At 41.4% G+C, this 18,656-nt stretch overlaps 2 protein-coding genes across 2 annotated transcripts in view; one reads left to right on the top strand and one right to left on the bottom strand.

Annotated features, from left to right (window-relative positions):
- LOC147852276 (nucleosome assembly protein 1;1-like) overlaps positions 1-906 on the top strand; it is a 4,125-nt gene extending 3,219 nt beyond the window's left edge. The window contains exons 10-13 of the mRNA XM_087334172.1: positions 1-20; positions 209-380; positions 465-485; positions 561-906. The exon at positions 1-20 is cut by the window's left edge and continues 24 nt beyond it. Coding sequence (XP_087190298.1) covers positions 1-20; positions 209-380; positions 465-485; positions 561-629 — 282 coding nt within the window. The 3' untranslated portion in view covers positions 630-906. The remainder of the gene's footprint in view (positions 21-208; positions 381-464; positions 486-560) is intronic.
- Positions 907-1,865: 959 nt separating this feature from the next.
- On the bottom strand, positions 1,866-4,264 carry LOC147852275 (transcription factor MYC2-like). The gene has a single exon (XM_087334247.1). The coding sequence runs from the start codon at positions 4,161-4,163 to the stop codon at positions 1,914-1,916; it is 2,250 nt and encodes a 749-aa protein (XP_087190373.1). The 5' UTR covers positions 4,164-4,264; the 3' UTR covers positions 1,866-1,913.
- Between the last annotated feature and the right edge of the window lie 14,392 nt (positions 4,265-18,656).

The following is an 18,656-nucleotide window of genomic DNA, read 5'->3' as shown; positions in this document are numbered from 1 at the left end:
GAGCAAGATTATGATATAGGGTATGTTGCAACTGTAACTTTCTGTTACACATTTGAGTTCTACTTACACCAGATTTGTTTTTGGTGGCTTTTAGTATCCCATTTTCTATGTTTAGCTGGATTCTTTTTTCAGGACATACAACATAACATGGATCATTATGGTTTTACTTAGTATACTTAATGAACAATTTGTATCGATGTATGTATAGATCCACAATAAAGGACAAAATCATCCCCCATGCTGTTTCATGGTATACTGGGGAGGCTTTGCAAGGTGAAGACTTTGAAGAAGAGGCAGAAGAAGATGATGGCGAAGAGGAAGACGAAGAGGATGAGGAAGATGAGGATGATGAAGAAGATGACGAAGAAGAAACAATCAAGGTAAGTTTATTTTCTGTTGAAGCAAAGTTCCCATCAAATCTGATGATGAGACATTTTTGACTTGGTTTATTATGTGTTTTGCAGAAACCTGCTCCTAAACCAAAGGTGAGAATTTATTAGTTATGTGATTTGACGATTTCTTGCTTATTTATCTTGCTAAACATATCTTTTGCTCTCCAGAAATCTGGTTCCCAGGCAGCGGGCCAGCCAGCAAGCGGGGAGAAACCACCAGAGTGCAACCAACAATAGGCATTGTAGTTAATTTATGATTTGTGGCTGGTTCATTTGTCAAACTTAGTAATTCATACTAATATTATATTACATTGAGTGAGTTTAGGAGTGCCAATTTAGAGTTTGCATGCATGTACACGTCTAGCTTGGTGACCGCTGATCGTAGTACATTTCATGCTACGAACCTGTGTTTTACATTTAAAATGCTCATTTTTGGAGTTTGAGATGTAAAGGTACCAGAAGAGTTAAATTTATATGATGCACTTGGTCAGGTAGAACCATTCTTTTTAACATTGTTAGCAGTTTGTCAAGATTTTCATGGTGTTATCAGCTGCTTCACTTTTGCATTGATTGAATAGACTAATCATGTGCAATGTCTAAATTTGTTGGACACGTGTGGACACATTTACCTGTTCCGTAGAAGTCTTGACCACTTAAAAGACACAGCACAGCCACTGGCATGCACTTTCAATGAGCATATGAACATGTGAGCTCATAAGCATCTTCTGTTTATGTGTTATATGTCACAGATGCTTAAAAAAACCAGAAGATGATAGCTATCATTTTTAGCAGTAGATGGCCCTTTCCTGTTGATCAGCAGTTGAGGGGCAACTGGCAGCATCTCACATTTTCTATAATTAGTTGTATGAAGTAAGAATAGGAGAAAAAACTACAGATCACCAAAGACAGATGATGGCGTTGGCATCTCTTAATTGACAAAAAGACGAACGCAAAGATGATGCGTTGCCAACTCACACATCTAGAACTCACGTGTCCAACAGCAAGAGATATCAGATTAAGGGTACCTTTCAAAATGTAGCTTAGGAAAGAGAAGAGAAGCCTTTGGTGTTAGATGCCAAAAGTTGTGGATTTCTCTTTGATTGCGGTATTCATAGTGAATGATGTGAAGCCTCATCAGGTGAATTTGTGGGCGTTGCTGTTTAATGATCGGTTGTTTTGGCATAGGATACCATATCTCATAATCAATCAGACTACTTAAACTATCTTCAATAATCTTTGTGATCAAGGTCTAGGGATCCTTTTGGATGACATCATATCACTGCTGAGGGTATTTAACAGTTAAACTTATTATGACCCAATTAAGGTTCCATATTGTGTTCAAGGGCCACTTAACACAAGAAGGCCACAAATCAAATGTCGATGCATTTACTACATTAGGCTTTGGATCCCTTCCAAGTTCGTTTGTACTTTGGGCCTTAGCATCGGTATCCCTAAATACTCACTACATGCAAATATAAAGGAAAGAGGTGTTAAGAAACAATTAAATGTTCAACCGAATCATCACAAGGAGGGGCATATTTTACAAGTGTAATAAACCCTTCCCCTAGTAGAAATTGCCATTGCTAATTCCTCCTCTGACCAAAGCTTCCCATTCTTGAAATTCACGATGATTGACTGATGCAATCTCGAATTTCTCAATGATATGCTTGAGTGATGGACTTCCAGTTGGAGATCTCGCAGAGCCATCATGATGCGGGCCACTGGATAGTCGTGGTGAGGGCTTTCGACTCGGATAAGTGCTTTGCAGCTCGGAAGAAAGTAGACAGTCATGTCCAGTTTATGGTCAGGGCAAGGGACAACACTGCCTACATTTGAAGGCTGAACCTCCTTTAAGATCACAGAGGAGCTGCTTGGATCTTCCTCCCTCAAAATCTCTTCGCAGGTACCAGAAGGCTTCTCTCCCACGGTGGCGGCAGTAGTGACGATCTTTTCGAGTTCTAGCTTCTCCACTTTGGATTTGAGTTGTTGGATGAAAGCCACTGCATCCCCCAACAGGGAGGCTTTGTCCATTTTGGACGCATGGGGGATGGCTGCCCTCAATGCATAGAAGCGCGAGTTGAGCTTCTCGCGGCGTTGCCTCTCTGCCTCCACGTGGGTAAGTGGTTCTTCTCTGCCGTTGGCCGGCTTCCTGCCGCGTTTCCTAGGCTTGCTAATAATACTTCCTTGAAACTCATGAATGACATCCTTGAATGTGATGTCCATGTCAGAGTTCTCAGATTCCATGGTCATAGGAAGGCGGTGGTCTCTGCTACCCATAACGGTGCCGAGATCTCGTGGACACCAGCTCGTAATGCCTGTAGAGTGACTGATGGTCCCAGGATTTACGATACTCGTGGCACCAGAATTGGGCTGTGCATTCTGGAGTTTTCGATGAGGAGGTTGCGGGGTTGAGTTCACACTGATATAGTCTGCCGTGCTGATTGTGGACTGGCTGAAGCCCTGCACATGACTAGTAGCTGGGGAGAATTGCAGATAATTTGGGGTAACATTTGTTCTACCCTTATTTGGTGCGCAGGCATCAGGGCTACTATCCAAATAATTCATGGTGCTGCTATAGATCTGTGGAATAGGAGGAGCAACAGGTATGGTAGATGGGAAATTATGGTCGAGTGCACCATATGTCAGAGGTATGGGTGGGTAATTCATGGCCAAAATAGAGTGGTGTATCGCTGGTTTGCTCAGATTAGGGTTTGGTTGAAGAGAGGCGTTGTTAGAGTTTAATGGGAAACTCCGAGATTCTGTGGGCAGAGAAGTGTGAGAACTTTGAAAAGAGAGGCCGGTGGCATTGCTAACTGAGAAATTAGGGCTTGATGTAAGATGTTGAGCGGCAACATAACTGTTAAAGCTAGTGGAGAAGACGGAGGTAACACTGTAGACAGTGGCTAGATCTTCTTGCATGAGCTCAGTAGATCCGAGCTCGACCACGCCATTCGTGATGGGGATGCAGAGGAGGGTCCTGATACCGAATCGCTGAGCTAGACGTGCACGTGGGCAGTAGTGCTGACTGCTGTTGCCGGTGACCTCCATGGCACCTTGGTGATTACGGTGGGGGATCCAGACATGGCGAGAGGTTACGAAAGCTTGACCCGGGGTGCACGTCTCGAGAGGCAAAGAATACATCATGGAGACGAGATAGAACCACTCGGCATCAGTGACATCGGCTTCGAGCGCATCGAAACCAGTAGTGGACATGGAAGCATCCCCATCTCCATCTCCATCTCCTCCTCCTCCGCCACCCACGATGGTCTGAAGCTCCCGGAGGATCCGGCGGCGGAGTTGCTGATCGACCGCACAGGCAGTGGCGTTTGTATTGTAACTGGATGGAGCTAGATGACCGTGGTATTCGTCGGGGGGATTGAAGTATCCATCGCCCCATCCCAGCACCTTGTTGCTGCCTCCTTCCTTGGAGAGCATGAGCTGCCAGAAGATGGCATAAGTCCACCGCGGATGACAAGTGTCGATCACGGTTTGGAGGCGATGCTGGATCGTGTTGTCGGGGGTGGTAGTATTGTTACTGAGTGGTGGTGGCACCATCTCGGACAAAGAAGAAGAAGAAGGAGAGGAATGAGGGGGGGCATAGTTGGGTAGGAAAGAGTGCGAGGAGGCGGCCGCAGCAGGCCACGTATGTGATGATGATTCATACAATTGTGGGTCTTGTGAGCCGATGAATGCGTCGAGGAAGGCGTGATCATTGTCGGCGAGCTCGAAAGCGGACATGAAATCAGGCGACCCAAGTGGCGACATCATCATCAATGTCCCGAGAGAGAGGAGAGGAGAGGATTCTGCCGTGGTGGGTAGTTATCAATACTAGATCAGAGAATTGGAAAGCAAAGAGGATAGAAGGAAGGAAAGAAAGAAGGGGGGGGAGGGAGGGCAGACTGAGAAGAGGACAGATTGAGAAGAGAAGAAGCTGAAGAGACCAAGAAAAGTACTCTTTTTTGTTTTTTACAAGAAAAAGAACAAAGAATGAATACATGGGCATTACCCTTTTTGCCTTTTTTGGTTAATAAATAAATAAATCATGTGTCTTTTGTCCTCTTCCTCATTTCTCCTAGAAGAAGAATATATGATGAGATGGTATTGGGTAGGGTGACCTTTGGTTACAACCAGAGGCCCGAGGCCCCAAACCCACCCACCCACATGATCCTATGCCTTTGTGCATTTTTTCTAACTTCAAAGCGTCACAACTTTGTCCTTGGGGACTCAACCCTCGTGATTCTTCGATTCCGATGCATATGCCGAACAAACTTTCTTGCGCTCTACAATGCATATGCCCAACAAACTTTCTGCACTTTACAATGCACATTTGCCGAACAAACTTTCTTTTGCTCTACAGTGCATATGCCCAACAAACTTTCTGCACTTTACAATGCACATTTGCCGAACAAACTTTCTGCGATTACAATGCATAGGCTGAATCATTGACCCATGCATTTCACTACATTAAGTTTGGCTTGTGCAATAATGCTCGCTCTTGTAGTGGATAGTGGCTCATGGTCGTAGTCATTTGCACACATGTATAATCAGACATTGATTTATGTAACGATGATCAAATAATGATGTGGAATCTATTCGTCATGCATGATATGAGTTCAAAGTGGCACAAGTGATAAAGACAAATTAAATGGGCTAATGGAGTATATCTTTATATGCATATCTTGTTCACTTCATTTGTGTAATGGCTAAATCCTAGTCCCTTTGAACACCATCATGTGTATACCATTTGAGTTGCATTGAGCTTGTAAGGTAGTTCTTTGTCCTCATTACTATCTTAAACCATATTTTTTGTGGGATCCATGATGGAGATTTAAAATGAGAATTTCAATCAATCGCAATAAAATAGAATAGGATTCTGGATTAGGTGCCCACGACATATCATATGATCTTAAATCTTGTGAATCATAATTAAAACTATGTTAAACAACCATTTCCTCTCTAAAAAATAGAATAAAATTCTATTGGAGCCATATAAAATTCAACTATGACATGCTATAAAATATCCTCCAATTCTTCTTCTTCTTGCATTTAAAAATAGATTCGTGGCATATGAGTAAAAAGGCTAATGTTCCTATTTCAAAAGATTTAGATCTAGACATGTTTTTCATTTATGCTCTCCATAAAACACTTTACATGGGAAGGGGCAATGCTTCACATTATGCATCACACTCATAATTTTGTTCTAGATCATAGAATCACTCACACCATGCAATTTCGTGAATATTTAAAGAAATGTTGATATTTCATTTAGTGATTCTATCTAAACGTAAACATTGAATTTGAAAATAGGCATGCTTTGATCTTTTGAATGAGAATCCGTTTTATAAGATATAAGTTTCATTCCTTGATCGGTAAAGTAGATGCAATTGATTAAGGCATGCAAATAAAATCGTTGCCACAATCTTGCTAAGAGCCTTGTCCTCGAATGAAATACACATGCATGAGTAATTTTTTTGGGAACGTTGATAAACTCTATTTGTAAGCGCAAAGTCACCTTGCTTGAGTTCATTTACTTTTATAAACATGTATATTTCAGAACACTTACAAATCATTTGAAACTAGTTTGGAACTTAGATTGATACTAAAAAAACAACCTCAAACATTCAAAGAACCTAATGGTTCTAATCCCTCGCAATGCAATAGTTATGCAAACATGGTGGCATGTAAACTAATTGAGTAGCAACTATGATTTAACACATATTGAAGACAACAAATGCTTGAGAATTTTGTACAACCAAAATGAGATGGGGAAAGAGACCACAACTTCCTGAGTCTATTTGGCACTAAGAAAATGATGAAAAGAGAGAATGCATAAATGTTTACATAGATGAAGTTGTTAAGTATTCCATGAACATTTCGCTCCTTTTGTTTTTTAGATGGCATCAATGTAATTGGACTTGTAGCACTTGACTCTAGAGTGCAAGGACCTTGAACCTACAAAAGTTTAAAATGGCCTTAGGGGAAATAAACTTTTGTTAGAGAAATATAAAAGTCAGATTTTTTCAACATTCTTAATCACATCCTTGTATAAAAAAACTCTATTAATAGAAAGTCTCATGGTCATTCCTATTCAATGTTTCTTTATATCATAATCATGTTTATAGGCATAAGTTCGATTATTTGAAGACAATCAAAATCTCTCTAAACTAAAAAATGGTTAAGTGTTTCCGCTCGACTTGGCAACATGAGGGTAGAAGAAAATCATGTGGCAAGAGAAAGAGGATGTTGAGTCTTCTCAACAAAAAGACTCAACAAAGTAAGCCAAGTGCGAATTATCAACCTCATGCAAACTTGTTTGCTCATGAAGAACATAGACTTCAACTCACGTGCTCACTGACAAGAAACTACCACACATCCATTGATGGCACACACACATCACACACACACCCCTACAAACCACCTACAATCTAGATAGCTAAAATGTTGACAGTGTAAGCACCTCAGAACAATATCCTACAAGTTGAGGATGACACAAAAGAGGCACAACTAATTAGTGAGGTGCTCGGTTGGCTTTGCAAAACATACAAAGGTTGATTGACCTTGGGGCTACGCTTGACTCAAGGAAAAGGTGTTACAATGACCAAGATGTTAACCTTAGAGTGATAGGGTACTACAAAGATATGTGTTATCAAAGATTTGGTCCAAAAGAAAAAGACCACTAGATGAAACAAATACTCAATGGAAACAAATTTTAGGGAATGCTTCAAGAGATAAAGAGATAAAGGTAATGTTAAAGGAGTGACCATCCAAATAAAACATAGTTCAACCTAGGTTAGAGTCTATAGAATAGGAGATGATAGGAGTTACGAGGATGTCATATATCTTAGATGACACCGGTCCCAATAACCCAACAATGACGTCCATATAAATGCTCATAATGTAAACAATGCACCCATACCTTGTTTATCGGCCTCACCTTAAATGCCCACCCAAGAACCTAACACAATTATGAATGGTGGCTCCATGCCAATAGAGATTGATGTAGCACATTGTCGAGGGCCATTGAGTAAGCTGAAAAGTAGGGACATTGAGAAAACTGTTTATGACTATATAGTCATGGCATAGGACACATAAGCATAAATTGTCCTCATAATTTGATCTAGACATCAAGTTAACTGTTGAGAGACAAGCTCAACATGGGCCAGATCGGCTGAAGAAGCCGGAAGCTGAATCAAATGAAGATCGATCGGCTAGGCCTGGATCAGCTGAAGAAGCCAAAAGCCGGATGGGACAAAGGCCGATCGGCAGGGAGTTAGCAAACCGTTAGGATCAATATTCCTATTCATAGTAACAAGAATATTTTTGGGAGTCAGTCTCAAATGCGCAGATATGAGCATTCAAGTACTTGTCAGTAAGTCTTGAGTCAACCTATGTTAGAAGCTTGTATAAAAAGTGCTTTGTGAGCACAATTGTATGTACTGAGTATTATTTTTTTGTAATAGAAGTTTTGTTGTCTGCTTTCTCTCTCTCTCTCTCTCTCTATTCCTAATTGTCTTTTGTTGTCCACTTGAGCCGACTATGTCTGTCCTTACGAGCTTCCGCATACGCAACTGTTTACATTAATGAAGTAAGTGCTAAAGTTGATATTGATTTAAGAGGCAACCCTTGCTTCATGGACCAAAAATTTGCCTTAACATATAAAATATCCTTGAAAAATTTGTCTAGTTGTCCAACATCTATTACAATCATCGACAATAAGCCTATTAGTTACAAGAATTGGAGCATTTAACTAGATCTCTCTATGTATTCCCAAGTTCAATCATAGGGCATATAACCTAACCAATCAATGATACAATGGAGTTAAAAATTATATTACTGTTCCAAAAACTTCAAGAAAACCTTTGGTATGGTGACTTCTGAGCATATGCGAAAGTGCATGGAAGTAGAAAATTATATTGTTGTTCCAAAAACTTCAAGAAAACCTTTGATAAGTTGCCTTGTGAGCGTATGTGGAAGCACATGGAAGAAATCAAGGTACCAATGATTTCCCCACTTGAAGAAGAAGAAGAAGGTTTTGTTGGAGACAAGGTCGTCTATGCGGAAGATCAAGAAGCATTCGATTCTGTTCTGTACCTGCGTATGACAGTTTCTAGGTCGTTGCACAGAGATAGAGAGAGAGAGAGAGAGAGGCACAAAAGACTCTTCTATTCCATAAAGCAATAATACAACCCAACCTTACAAAAAGGTTACAAGGTCACTATATATAGTGACAGACTTAGGGCATCTACCATTTATGCTAATTACACAAATGGCCCAAACTTGATCTATACAAAGGGATAGTGTGAATACGTCCATTATACACTTGTATTCGACACTCCCCCGTAATGGGCGTATACATGGGTTATCTAAGATTACAGGCATAAACCTAGGTTCTCGGACATATCAGTTTTGTTCGAGTCGGCAGGGTCCGAAGGCAGAAGACCGAACTGGTCGGGTCGGAAGAGTTGAAGCCGATCATTAAGGAACTGATGTCGGTTGTCGGAAACCATCCTGCGATGTGTCCGGCTCTAACCGGACTGGTTTGTCGTTACGCCCATCTGATGCCGAAGGGACCGAAAGCGGTCTGCCGAAAGACACTTGGTCATTCCATCTGCGACATTGTCGGTTGTGGATATTTTCTCTAGACCGATTTTCCCTGAAATGACGCAGTCCCGAACGAAGTGATATCGAACGTCGATATGTTTGGAGGCGTTGTGGTGAACCGGATTTTTCGACAAGGCAACAGCACCTTGACTGTCGCTATAGACAACTGGGGCCGAGTCATGGTCGACTTGTCGAAACGTGTGCGCCAGCCGACCGAGCCACAAAGCTTCTTTTGCAGCGTCGGACGCAGCTACATATTCTGCTTCGGTCGTTGAGGTCGCTGTGCACTCCTGAAGTTTCGACTTCCACGAAATTGCTCCATTGCCGAATTTGAAGCAGTATCCAGTTGTTGATTTCCGACTGTCTATACAGCCGGCGAAGTCCGAGTCGGTGTAACCGACTACGCCTGTAGTTGAGTTCGGACCGAAAAGAATGCCGTGGTCTTTTGTGCCAGCCAGATATTTGAACACATGCTTGACTGCGTTCCAATGCGATCGGCCCGGATTGTGCATAAATCTGCTAACGACTCCTACGACATGAGAAATATCAGGCCGTGTCGCGACCATTAGGTACATAAGGGAGCCGACTGCCGGTGCATACGGTACCGACTTCATATCTTCCCCCTCCGGACCGGATGTCGGGCAGTCTCGCTGAGAGAGCCGAAGATTCATGGGGAGCGGGGTTGAAGCAGATTTGGCTGATTGCATGTTGAAGCGTTCCAAGACACGTCCGATATAGTCGGTTTGAGACAAAAAAAGATGTCGTTGATCGCGATGCCGACTAATCTTCATGCCAAGTATGTGTCGTGCCGGACCGAGGTCCTTCATGGCAAACTTCAACCGCAGTTGCCGAATGAGATCGGCAAGTTCGCCCGCGTGGCGTCCAGAAATTAGCATGTCGTCCACGTAAATGATGAGGAAGATGGGTGATCCATCTTGAGCTGTGTTGGTAAAAAAACAATGGTCCTCATCGCTTTTTGAGAAGCCGATCGATTGGATGAAGTCGTCGAACTTCTTGTACCATTGTCGCGGTGCCTGTTTGAGGCCGTATAGACTCTTCCTGAGTCGGCAGACTAGATGTTCTTGGCCAGTTGCCACGAAGCCTTTTGGCTGCTCCATATAAATTTCCTCTTCAAGATCACCATGGAGGAATGCTGTTTTGACATCTAGCTGAATCAGCTCCAAGTTGTCGGCTGCCACTACGCCGAGTAGAAAACGAAGGGTTGTCATTTTCACCACTGGTGAAAAAATCTCGTCGAAGTCGACGCCATATTCTTGTCGGAAGCCCTTCGCAACTAATCTGGCCTTGTACTTTGGGGTGGTCGAATCAGACGTCTCTTTTAGTCGATAAACCCACTTGCAAGGAAGAGCACGTCGGTTCCTAGGTAATTCGACCAGATCCCAAGTCTTATTTGCCCGAATGGAGTGCATTTCCGACTCCATCGCCAGATGCCAGGTGGCGGAATCGACAGATGTCGATGCTTCTTCGTAAGACGTCGGTTCACCGGCGTCGGTGAAGAAAATTCCAGGAGAATACCTCTCTGGAGGTTGCGACAGTCTCTCGGATCGTCGAGGTATGATTGGACTGGTCGTGTCGGGTATCGAGGTCGGATGGTCCGAAAGCTGCTGTGCCGAGTCAGAGTTGTCCGAATCGGTAGTGTAAGGTTCAGCTACCCGTGAAGCTGACCGTGTGTTAAGAGCGGGGCCTTCTTGAAGGGTCGGCACATCGGAAAATGTTACCCTTCGGACTTCGATCGGTGTTTTGACTGATGGATTCATAGCCGACTCGTTGAACACAACGTCCGAACTTCGGACGATTTGTCTGCGTTCGGGGTCCCAGAGTCGGTATCCCATTTCGCCGTCGGATCCATATCCAAGGAAAATGCATTTCCTGGACTGAGGTGCAAGTTTTCGGCGATCATCTTTCGGAATAAGGGCGTATGCCTCGCATCCGAAGATCCTCAGTTTGTCGTAATTCGGCTTACTGCCGATCCATAGTTCCTGAGGAATTTGAAGTCCTAGAGGTCTGCTTGGCGACATATTGATTATGTGTACTGCCGTGAGTAGAGCCTCTGCCCAGAAGCCATCTGACAGTCCGGAGTGTTGGAGCATGGAAACTATCCGTTCTTGGATTGTCCGATTCATGCGTTCGGCAATCCCGTTTTGCTCCGGACTGTGTGGTGCCGTAAATTCACGTCGGATGCCGCGTTGTCGGCAGAATTTGACGAATTCTTCTGATTTGAACTCTCCCCCATTGTCGGTCCGAAAGCATTTCAGTTTTCGGTCGGTTTGATTTTCTACCATAGCGAGCCAATTGGAGAAGATCGAGAAGACACGAACTTTGGTGCGAATTGGATAAGCCCACACCTTTCGAGTCGAATCGTCAATAAAACTGACGAAGTAAGAGGCACCGCCGAGAGACTGATGCGGCATTGGGCCACAGACGTCCGAGTGGACCAAATCGAGAGGTCTCGTTTCTCTTGGTGCTGATGTCGGGTGTGATGCGGCTGCTTGTTTGCCATACTGGCAATGCTCGTAGAATTGATGGTCGGAGAAGGAGAGTTTAGGGATGTATCCGGCTCTAGATAGATGCGTAATGCCGGCCTTGCTGAGGTGTCCTAATCTTCTGTGCCATAGTGATGACACAGGAATATCCACCAAAAACAGGTTACCCTCTCTGAGCGTAACATGTAACGGATACAGTGAGTGTATCTTGGGTCCTCTTGCAAGCAGGAGGTTCCCCCTGTGGAGTGTCCACCCTCCCGAAGAAAAACCGGCACGAATGCCGTCTTCATCTAGTTGTCCGACTGAGATCAATGGCCTTGAGAGCTCGGGTACATGTCGGACATTGTGAAGTACAAGTGTAGAGCCACCTGCAAGGTTGAGCTCTACTGTGCCGATTCCAATGATGTCACAGTGTTGCGAGTTACCGACTCGAACTGAGTCGGAGTGACGGATCGTATATTGCCGAAATTGGGATCGATGAGGAGTCACGTGAAATGACGCGCCCGAATCTAAGAGCCATGTGCTCGATTCTTCAGTCGTGAGCAGAACTTCTGATCCGACTGGATTTTCGATTGATAGTATATTCGGGTCGTTTGGTAGCACATCAGCTGAGAAGCTGACGTAATTGATCTCCTCATGCCGGCCACTCTTCTTGTCTGATCTTTGAGACTTGTCGTTCTTGTTCTTGAGTGCGCGGCAGTCGGCTTTGATGTGTCCGGGTTTCTTGCAATAGTTGCAGATTCGATTATCCCGTGACTGGCTCCGTCTTCGCTGATTGTTCGGCGGCCGTGAGGAATCTCTTCCTCGTATGTTCGATCGGTCTGTCGAACCTTGTACTACGTAAGCATCGTCTGTTGAGTCTTTGGCGAAAGACTTTCTCCGAGCTGCTTCGGTCAGGATTGCGCTCGTGACTTCGGAGTATTTAACAGCCGTGGTTGACGCGTTGCACACGGTTGTGACGAAAGTTTCCCATGATGAGGGAAGGCTGCTCATGAGTATCATTGCTCTGAGTTCATCCTCGATTGCCGTCCCCTGTGACGAGATTTGGGAGCTTATGCTTTCGTACTCATTGAGATGTGCTTGAACCGAATCGAATTCTTTCATCCGCAAGTTGTAGAGGCGCCGGATCAGAAACATCATCGTTGCAGCGACCTTCTTTTCGTAGGTGTCCGACAGTGTTTTCCACAGTTCGAATGCTGTCGTACACGATTGCACCGTAAAGTATACCGATTCCGATAGGTGCATCCGAATCGTGGCGCGGACGATTCTGTCCAGCTTCTGCCACTCAATTGGTTTGTATCCTTCTGGAGGTTCTTCATTTTCGATGGGATCGATTTGCCCCTTGACTATGAGATAGTCCTGCATTTGCTCCTTCCAGAAGTTGAAGTTCGATCCATCGAACTTTCGTAGACTCATTTCTGACGAGCCGGATGTTGATGCCATCAAATTTGGTTTCGGTTGACGAAGCTCGGTTCGGAGTTGACTACGAACCTTGTTGGAGTGCAGCCGGTTGGCTCACCCGATATCGTTCTAGTCGGATTTGAACCCGAGTTGGTTCGGCTTCGGATATATGTATTGTTGAACTTGCTCGAATTGACTCCGGTAACTTGAGGGACAGAACCGACTGGTCTTCCCGAATGTTGCCGAGTCGGAGTGAGCCCGGTTCGCTTCCGAATATATATGCCAAATACCAATTATTGAATCCGATTGTCTGGACCGATTCTGCTTCGGGTGACTGCAGCGACGAGAGAGACGGATCCAACTGATCCTCTCGAATGTCGATCAGCCGGATGAAGCACGAATTGGGGTTGTTGTCTTGAGACCGATCTGCACCGAGTGGTTACAATGAGCGGCGAGCAGCGTTTGATGACCTCTTCGGATGCCGTTTAACCGAGTGGAGCACGATCGTGTCAATGTTGCACAAGGGGATTTCACCTCGAGCGGTTACGATCACAAGAGACAGAGTACAACCGGCTGGCTTACTCCAAGCGAAGATGATCTAACGCGATGAGATGCAAGCCTCGTTTTTTTTTCTTCTTCTTCTCTCTTCTTCGAATGACGCAGGAAACCGAATGCTGTGCAGGCTGAGACGACGTCCGACAGCGGATTGAAGGACCGAATACTGTGCAGGCTCTGATACCAGATGTTGGAGACAAGGTCGTCTATGCGGAAGATCAAGAAGCATTCGATTCTGTTCTGTACCTGTGTATGACAGTTTCTAGGTCGTTGCACAGAGATAGAGAGAGAGAGAGAGAGAGAGAGAGAGGCACAAAAGACTCTTCTATTCCATAAAGCAATAATACAACCCAACCTTACAAAAAGGTTACAAGGTCACTATATATAGTGACAGACTTAGGGCATCTACCATTTATGCTAATTACACAAATGGCCCAAACTTGATCTATACAAAGGGATAGTGTGAATACGTCCATTATACACTTGTATTCGACAGGTTTTGCATAATACACATGTCATATTATCTTTGAGATGTGAACCTCCACATCTTTCCTAAGCCATGAAAGCCTCACTTGCGGAGGAATGTATTGTTGCACTATGAACTAAATGTCATGCATCCCCTTTTCCAAACAATTGCTTCATATATTGCATCCACTTAGAACCCAACATTTTGCTTTTAGGTGTCTTTTGAATGTTTCTACTTAATTCTCATTTCATGATCCTAGGAAGTCGATTTGAGTGCTTTTTTGAACCTTAGTTATATACACAATAATCCTTTCCATGCCATTATCTCACGAGGAAGTTATCTAATCTCGAGAACTAGGAGCATACATATATGAGATTCATAGTTTAATCTTAAAAGACTTCACGAAAAAGCACTTCGAACATTTGCAAACTCTTTCTAAGTGGATAGAGGTGTTATTGACCCATACTTCAATCCCATTTAGAACCAACCCCATACAATGTGTTAAAGAGGTTTTTCTTGAGAAGGCATCGATTAATCTCTTCACCATTGCATATGTTCTCCAATGCACTAAAAGTCCTCTTTCTTGGTTCTAAGTGGAGGATATTTAAAGCTCTTTAAGTGGCTCATTATTGTACACAATGCACAATCCAACCCTAGTTTGATGTCAACAAGGATAACCTTCATTGATAATCAACTAACTATGCATGCAAAAGTTTTCCAATACATTTATAAGGGGATGGGCATCTTCAAAAGTATTAGCATAAGGTAACTTACAACACATATAACAGAACACGTGCGTCATAATTAAATTCTCAATGGTTGCTTCACCAATGACTTCTTGTGTTACAAACTCATCGATGATTTATCCTAATTCATGAATGTATAAACTCACGAGAATGGGCATGAATACTTAGTTTACACCAATTGGTCTAGTCAAAGCATATGAAATTTTACCTCTTGTCACACACGACATATCGCATTACACATGACATATCTCCTTCTCTTGGATTTGATTGTTCTCTTTATTTAAATAGTACTTTGAATACAATGGTTTTCCTTGTTTGATTATATCTAATGCCATAAAGTACTTCAAGCTTTATGATATTCCTTAATAAACCGTTTTTTCATTTGAACATATTTATTGATGTTTTTTCAATATGTATGCTTGACCAAAAAATATTTCTTTGTGTGTGAGAAAATGACTTTCTTGATTATTTATCCACATTCTAGTATTGCGTCATTCTAAATTGAGGCAGAGAGAATAACTTTGAATCCATATGCTTCACTGAAAAACATTTCTTTGTGCATGAGAAATGACTTTCTTGAATCATTTTAAAGATAGAAAAAGAGAAATTTTCTTATCATCCTCTGAGGTCAAATATTACCTAATGATCTAAAAATGAAATGCATTTACATAGTATGGAGTTGAGAAGTCTCTCAATGTGTGTGTGTGTGTGTGAGAGAGAGAGAGAGAGAGAGAGAGAGAGAGAGAGAGAGAGATTCTACATTCCTCAGTGGCATCTAGTGAATTAAGAGATATATAAGAAGTATATAATAAAGAGGTAAGGAAGTTGGGTTTCGAACCCAAAACCCAATGCTTGTAGTGTTACCAAACTTACCACTAGCGTAAGGTAATTACAATAGAGAGAGAGAGAGAGAGAGAGAGAGAGAGAGAGAGAGAGAGAGAGATTCTATTATCATCTTTAAAGGTAAACTAGGACCTATGAGACAAAAAACATTACATTTCATGTAATAAATGTGAAAGTGAGTAGTGATTCTCGATGTTCAAGAACTTTACCAATGAATGTTGCGATCAAGTGTTGAGCGAGCAAGCTCAACATGGGCCGGACCGGCTGGACAAGCAGGTAGGCCAGATCAGAATTGATCTGGTTGGCAAGGCCCACTTAGGTCGATAAGCCTAAACTCCGGACTAGGTTCCGGACCGGATGTCGGATCGGTTGTGAAAGCCGATCTAGAACGTCACACGTGTCTAAGTAGACCTATTTTATTAAATAGGTCCAACATAGGCAATTAGTGTCAGATGCTCTTTTGAGAGCATTGAAGTACATGTCAGTACTTCATAACAACCCTGACAGATGGGCATGTATATATAAAGTGCACTTAAGCACCGGGTAAGATACTAATCATTTTTTGTATAAGGGTTATGATATATTGGCATTGCAAAACGACATTATTTATAGAGGAATCTAGTGATGCATCATGAAGTTTGTTGCATCCCATCTTCCAAACCATTTTTCCAGATCTTGCATCCAACCGGAACACAAAAATTTGTTTTTATGTGTCTTTAAGATATTTTTGCTTGCTTCCTATGCGGATTCTATGAAGTGAATGTGAGGAACTTTTTTGAACCTTATGCATGTATTCAACAACCCTTTCCATGGCCATGATCTTAATGGGAAGTGATTCCGTTTCATGTAGGAGGAGGGTGTATGGAGTTTGTTTCTTAACTTGTAGAAACTTTATAAGAAAATGCTTTTGAACATTTTCAAATTCTTTCTAGGTAGATTTAGGGATGCAACCACCCCATACTCCCATCCCATAGGACAACATTGGTGTCACCAAAGTTTTGAAAAGGTATTTCTTGAGAGAGATTTTATTATCCTTTTTAGTGGTTTCAGAGGTCAAATATGACCTATGAGATAAAAAATATAACATTTTTCATGTAATACAAGTGAAAATGAGTCGCAATTCTCAACGTTCAAGAAATTTATTAATGAATGTCTTAATTGAGATAGAGTAGGTTAGTTTCCATATATGTATGTAATGTGAGATGGGGCATTCTTGCCTCTCACCAAACATTGGTCATGCATGTCTTAAAATATTTATAGATCTATGTACTTATCTAAAACAAACATTTATATTATGTCGAGAAATATGTCTCTTTGAAAGGAAGTATATCAAAATTCTATTGCCTATCATATTTGCAAGGTAATGGGAATGATAAAGTAGCCTCATTGAAAGATAAACCAACTCCAAGGCTATTAGGTCCTCTTGTACAATCTTATGAGATAGACATCTTGCACAATGCAAGGGAATGTTTTTTGGTTTCATGATAGAACTAGTTTATTTGTGTGACTACATTACGATAAAGTCAAAACTAATTGAAGCATTAAGCTCATTCTTGAAGCTCGAACATTTCATCTCATGTCACACAATAAAATCTTGGTTGTCTATTAAATCCTTTTAAATGATCGTCTTAAGTTCTTGACTCTATTATTTTAAATGATAAAGACATATGCATACTTTCTTTAAGATCAAACATTCATGAGATTCCCCTCATCAAGGACATCCCAATACCAATAAGGTAATTACATGTTAAAAGGGATTGATGTAGCATAAAGTCTTAGATTATAAACATTTCTTGAATATTCATCTAATTTTTACATATATTTTGTGTGTGGCATCTATATAAGTATAGTTCTAAATTAGTAAATCTATTTGAAACAAATATGGCAATATATAAAAAATGTTATGAATGAATAATATTGGGTGGGGTTTAAACGAAAGATCATATCTAGTTTACAATCAAAATGTTATGCATTAAATATTAAAAATTATACAATCATGTAGGAAACCTTGTTAGAGCACAGTGTCTTGCTTATTGTTACAACAATGCTTCATCGACTTTTTGTATTAATTGTCACAAAAATTTCTGGCTGCAAAGATGTTGATTGCTTTATTAGATTACACTTTTTATAGAAATTGATAGATGTAATTATTATGACCTCTATAAACCATTTTTTGGAGAATCTTATTACTTTATAATAATGAGAAAAGTAATCTATAGATTGTATAGGTTTCAAGATATTTTTGATGATACTAATGCATCACACATGTATAATGATCGGTCACATGTTATTCTACACGTTCCTTAATGTTTAACCTAATGTTCATATGACATAAACTATTATAGAATTCTATCGATAAACTTGAACTATTAATACCAAGGTGAATAAATAAGACATTATCCCAAAAAGCTCAATGTAAAATGTCATTTATATATGATATGAGAGGTTTGCCAATCACTTTGAGGTCAACTAATTATTGTTAATGAATTTACTTGTTAGAACTCTAAAATATAAATATATAGTGTGGTTTACCTTTGTGCCACCTTTGAGCAAGCCACATGCGTAAGGCTTCATGCTGCAGTGTACATTTGTTCCTTTGGGCTACCTTTTTAGCAAGCATGTATGCATGCATTAGTTGGTAGCCAAACCAACCCAAATGGGTAAACTATAAATTAAGTAGGAAGTAAGAAGCAAAACAATCTAGTTCGGATCCTCTCTATGTGCATTTCACAATAGCATAAAGTTGTACCATATAGCATAAATCGTAGTTACAATGAGTGCGGGTCCAAAGATCAAACATTATGTTTAATATCATGTACTAACAAATCGGCTCCTAAAAAATGACCCCTTTATAAATTCATGTCTCAAATGATTGTTGATAGATTTATTAAAGCCTAGTATGAGTATCAACCACATTTAGTAAAAGCGCTTTGTACATGGTTATACAACATATGTGAAACCATTTTTCTATAAGAACTATGGAAATTTTCTACGTAGAAATACAAACATGGGGTTCATAACTATTTTTCTATAAATAACTATGGAAATTGCCTATGTACAAATACAAACGTGGGGTTCATAACAATAATACCCAATGTGAATGTTTAATAACATTCAAGGGTCATTATGTGTCAAATGCTTTGTCATT

The sequence above is a fragment of the Azolla caroliniana genome, unplaced genomic scaffold (genome assembly GCF_043228905.1).
Source record: "Azolla caroliniana isolate FFs.n. ecotype wild unplaced genomic scaffold, voAzoCaro1.0.p SCAF_18, whole genome shotgun sequence".
NCBI classification, from domain to species: domain Eukaryota; kingdom Viridiplantae; phylum Streptophyta; class Polypodiopsida; order Salviniales; family Salviniaceae; genus Azolla; species Azolla caroliniana.
This window is presented reverse-complemented; position numbering and strand designations above follow the sequence as displayed.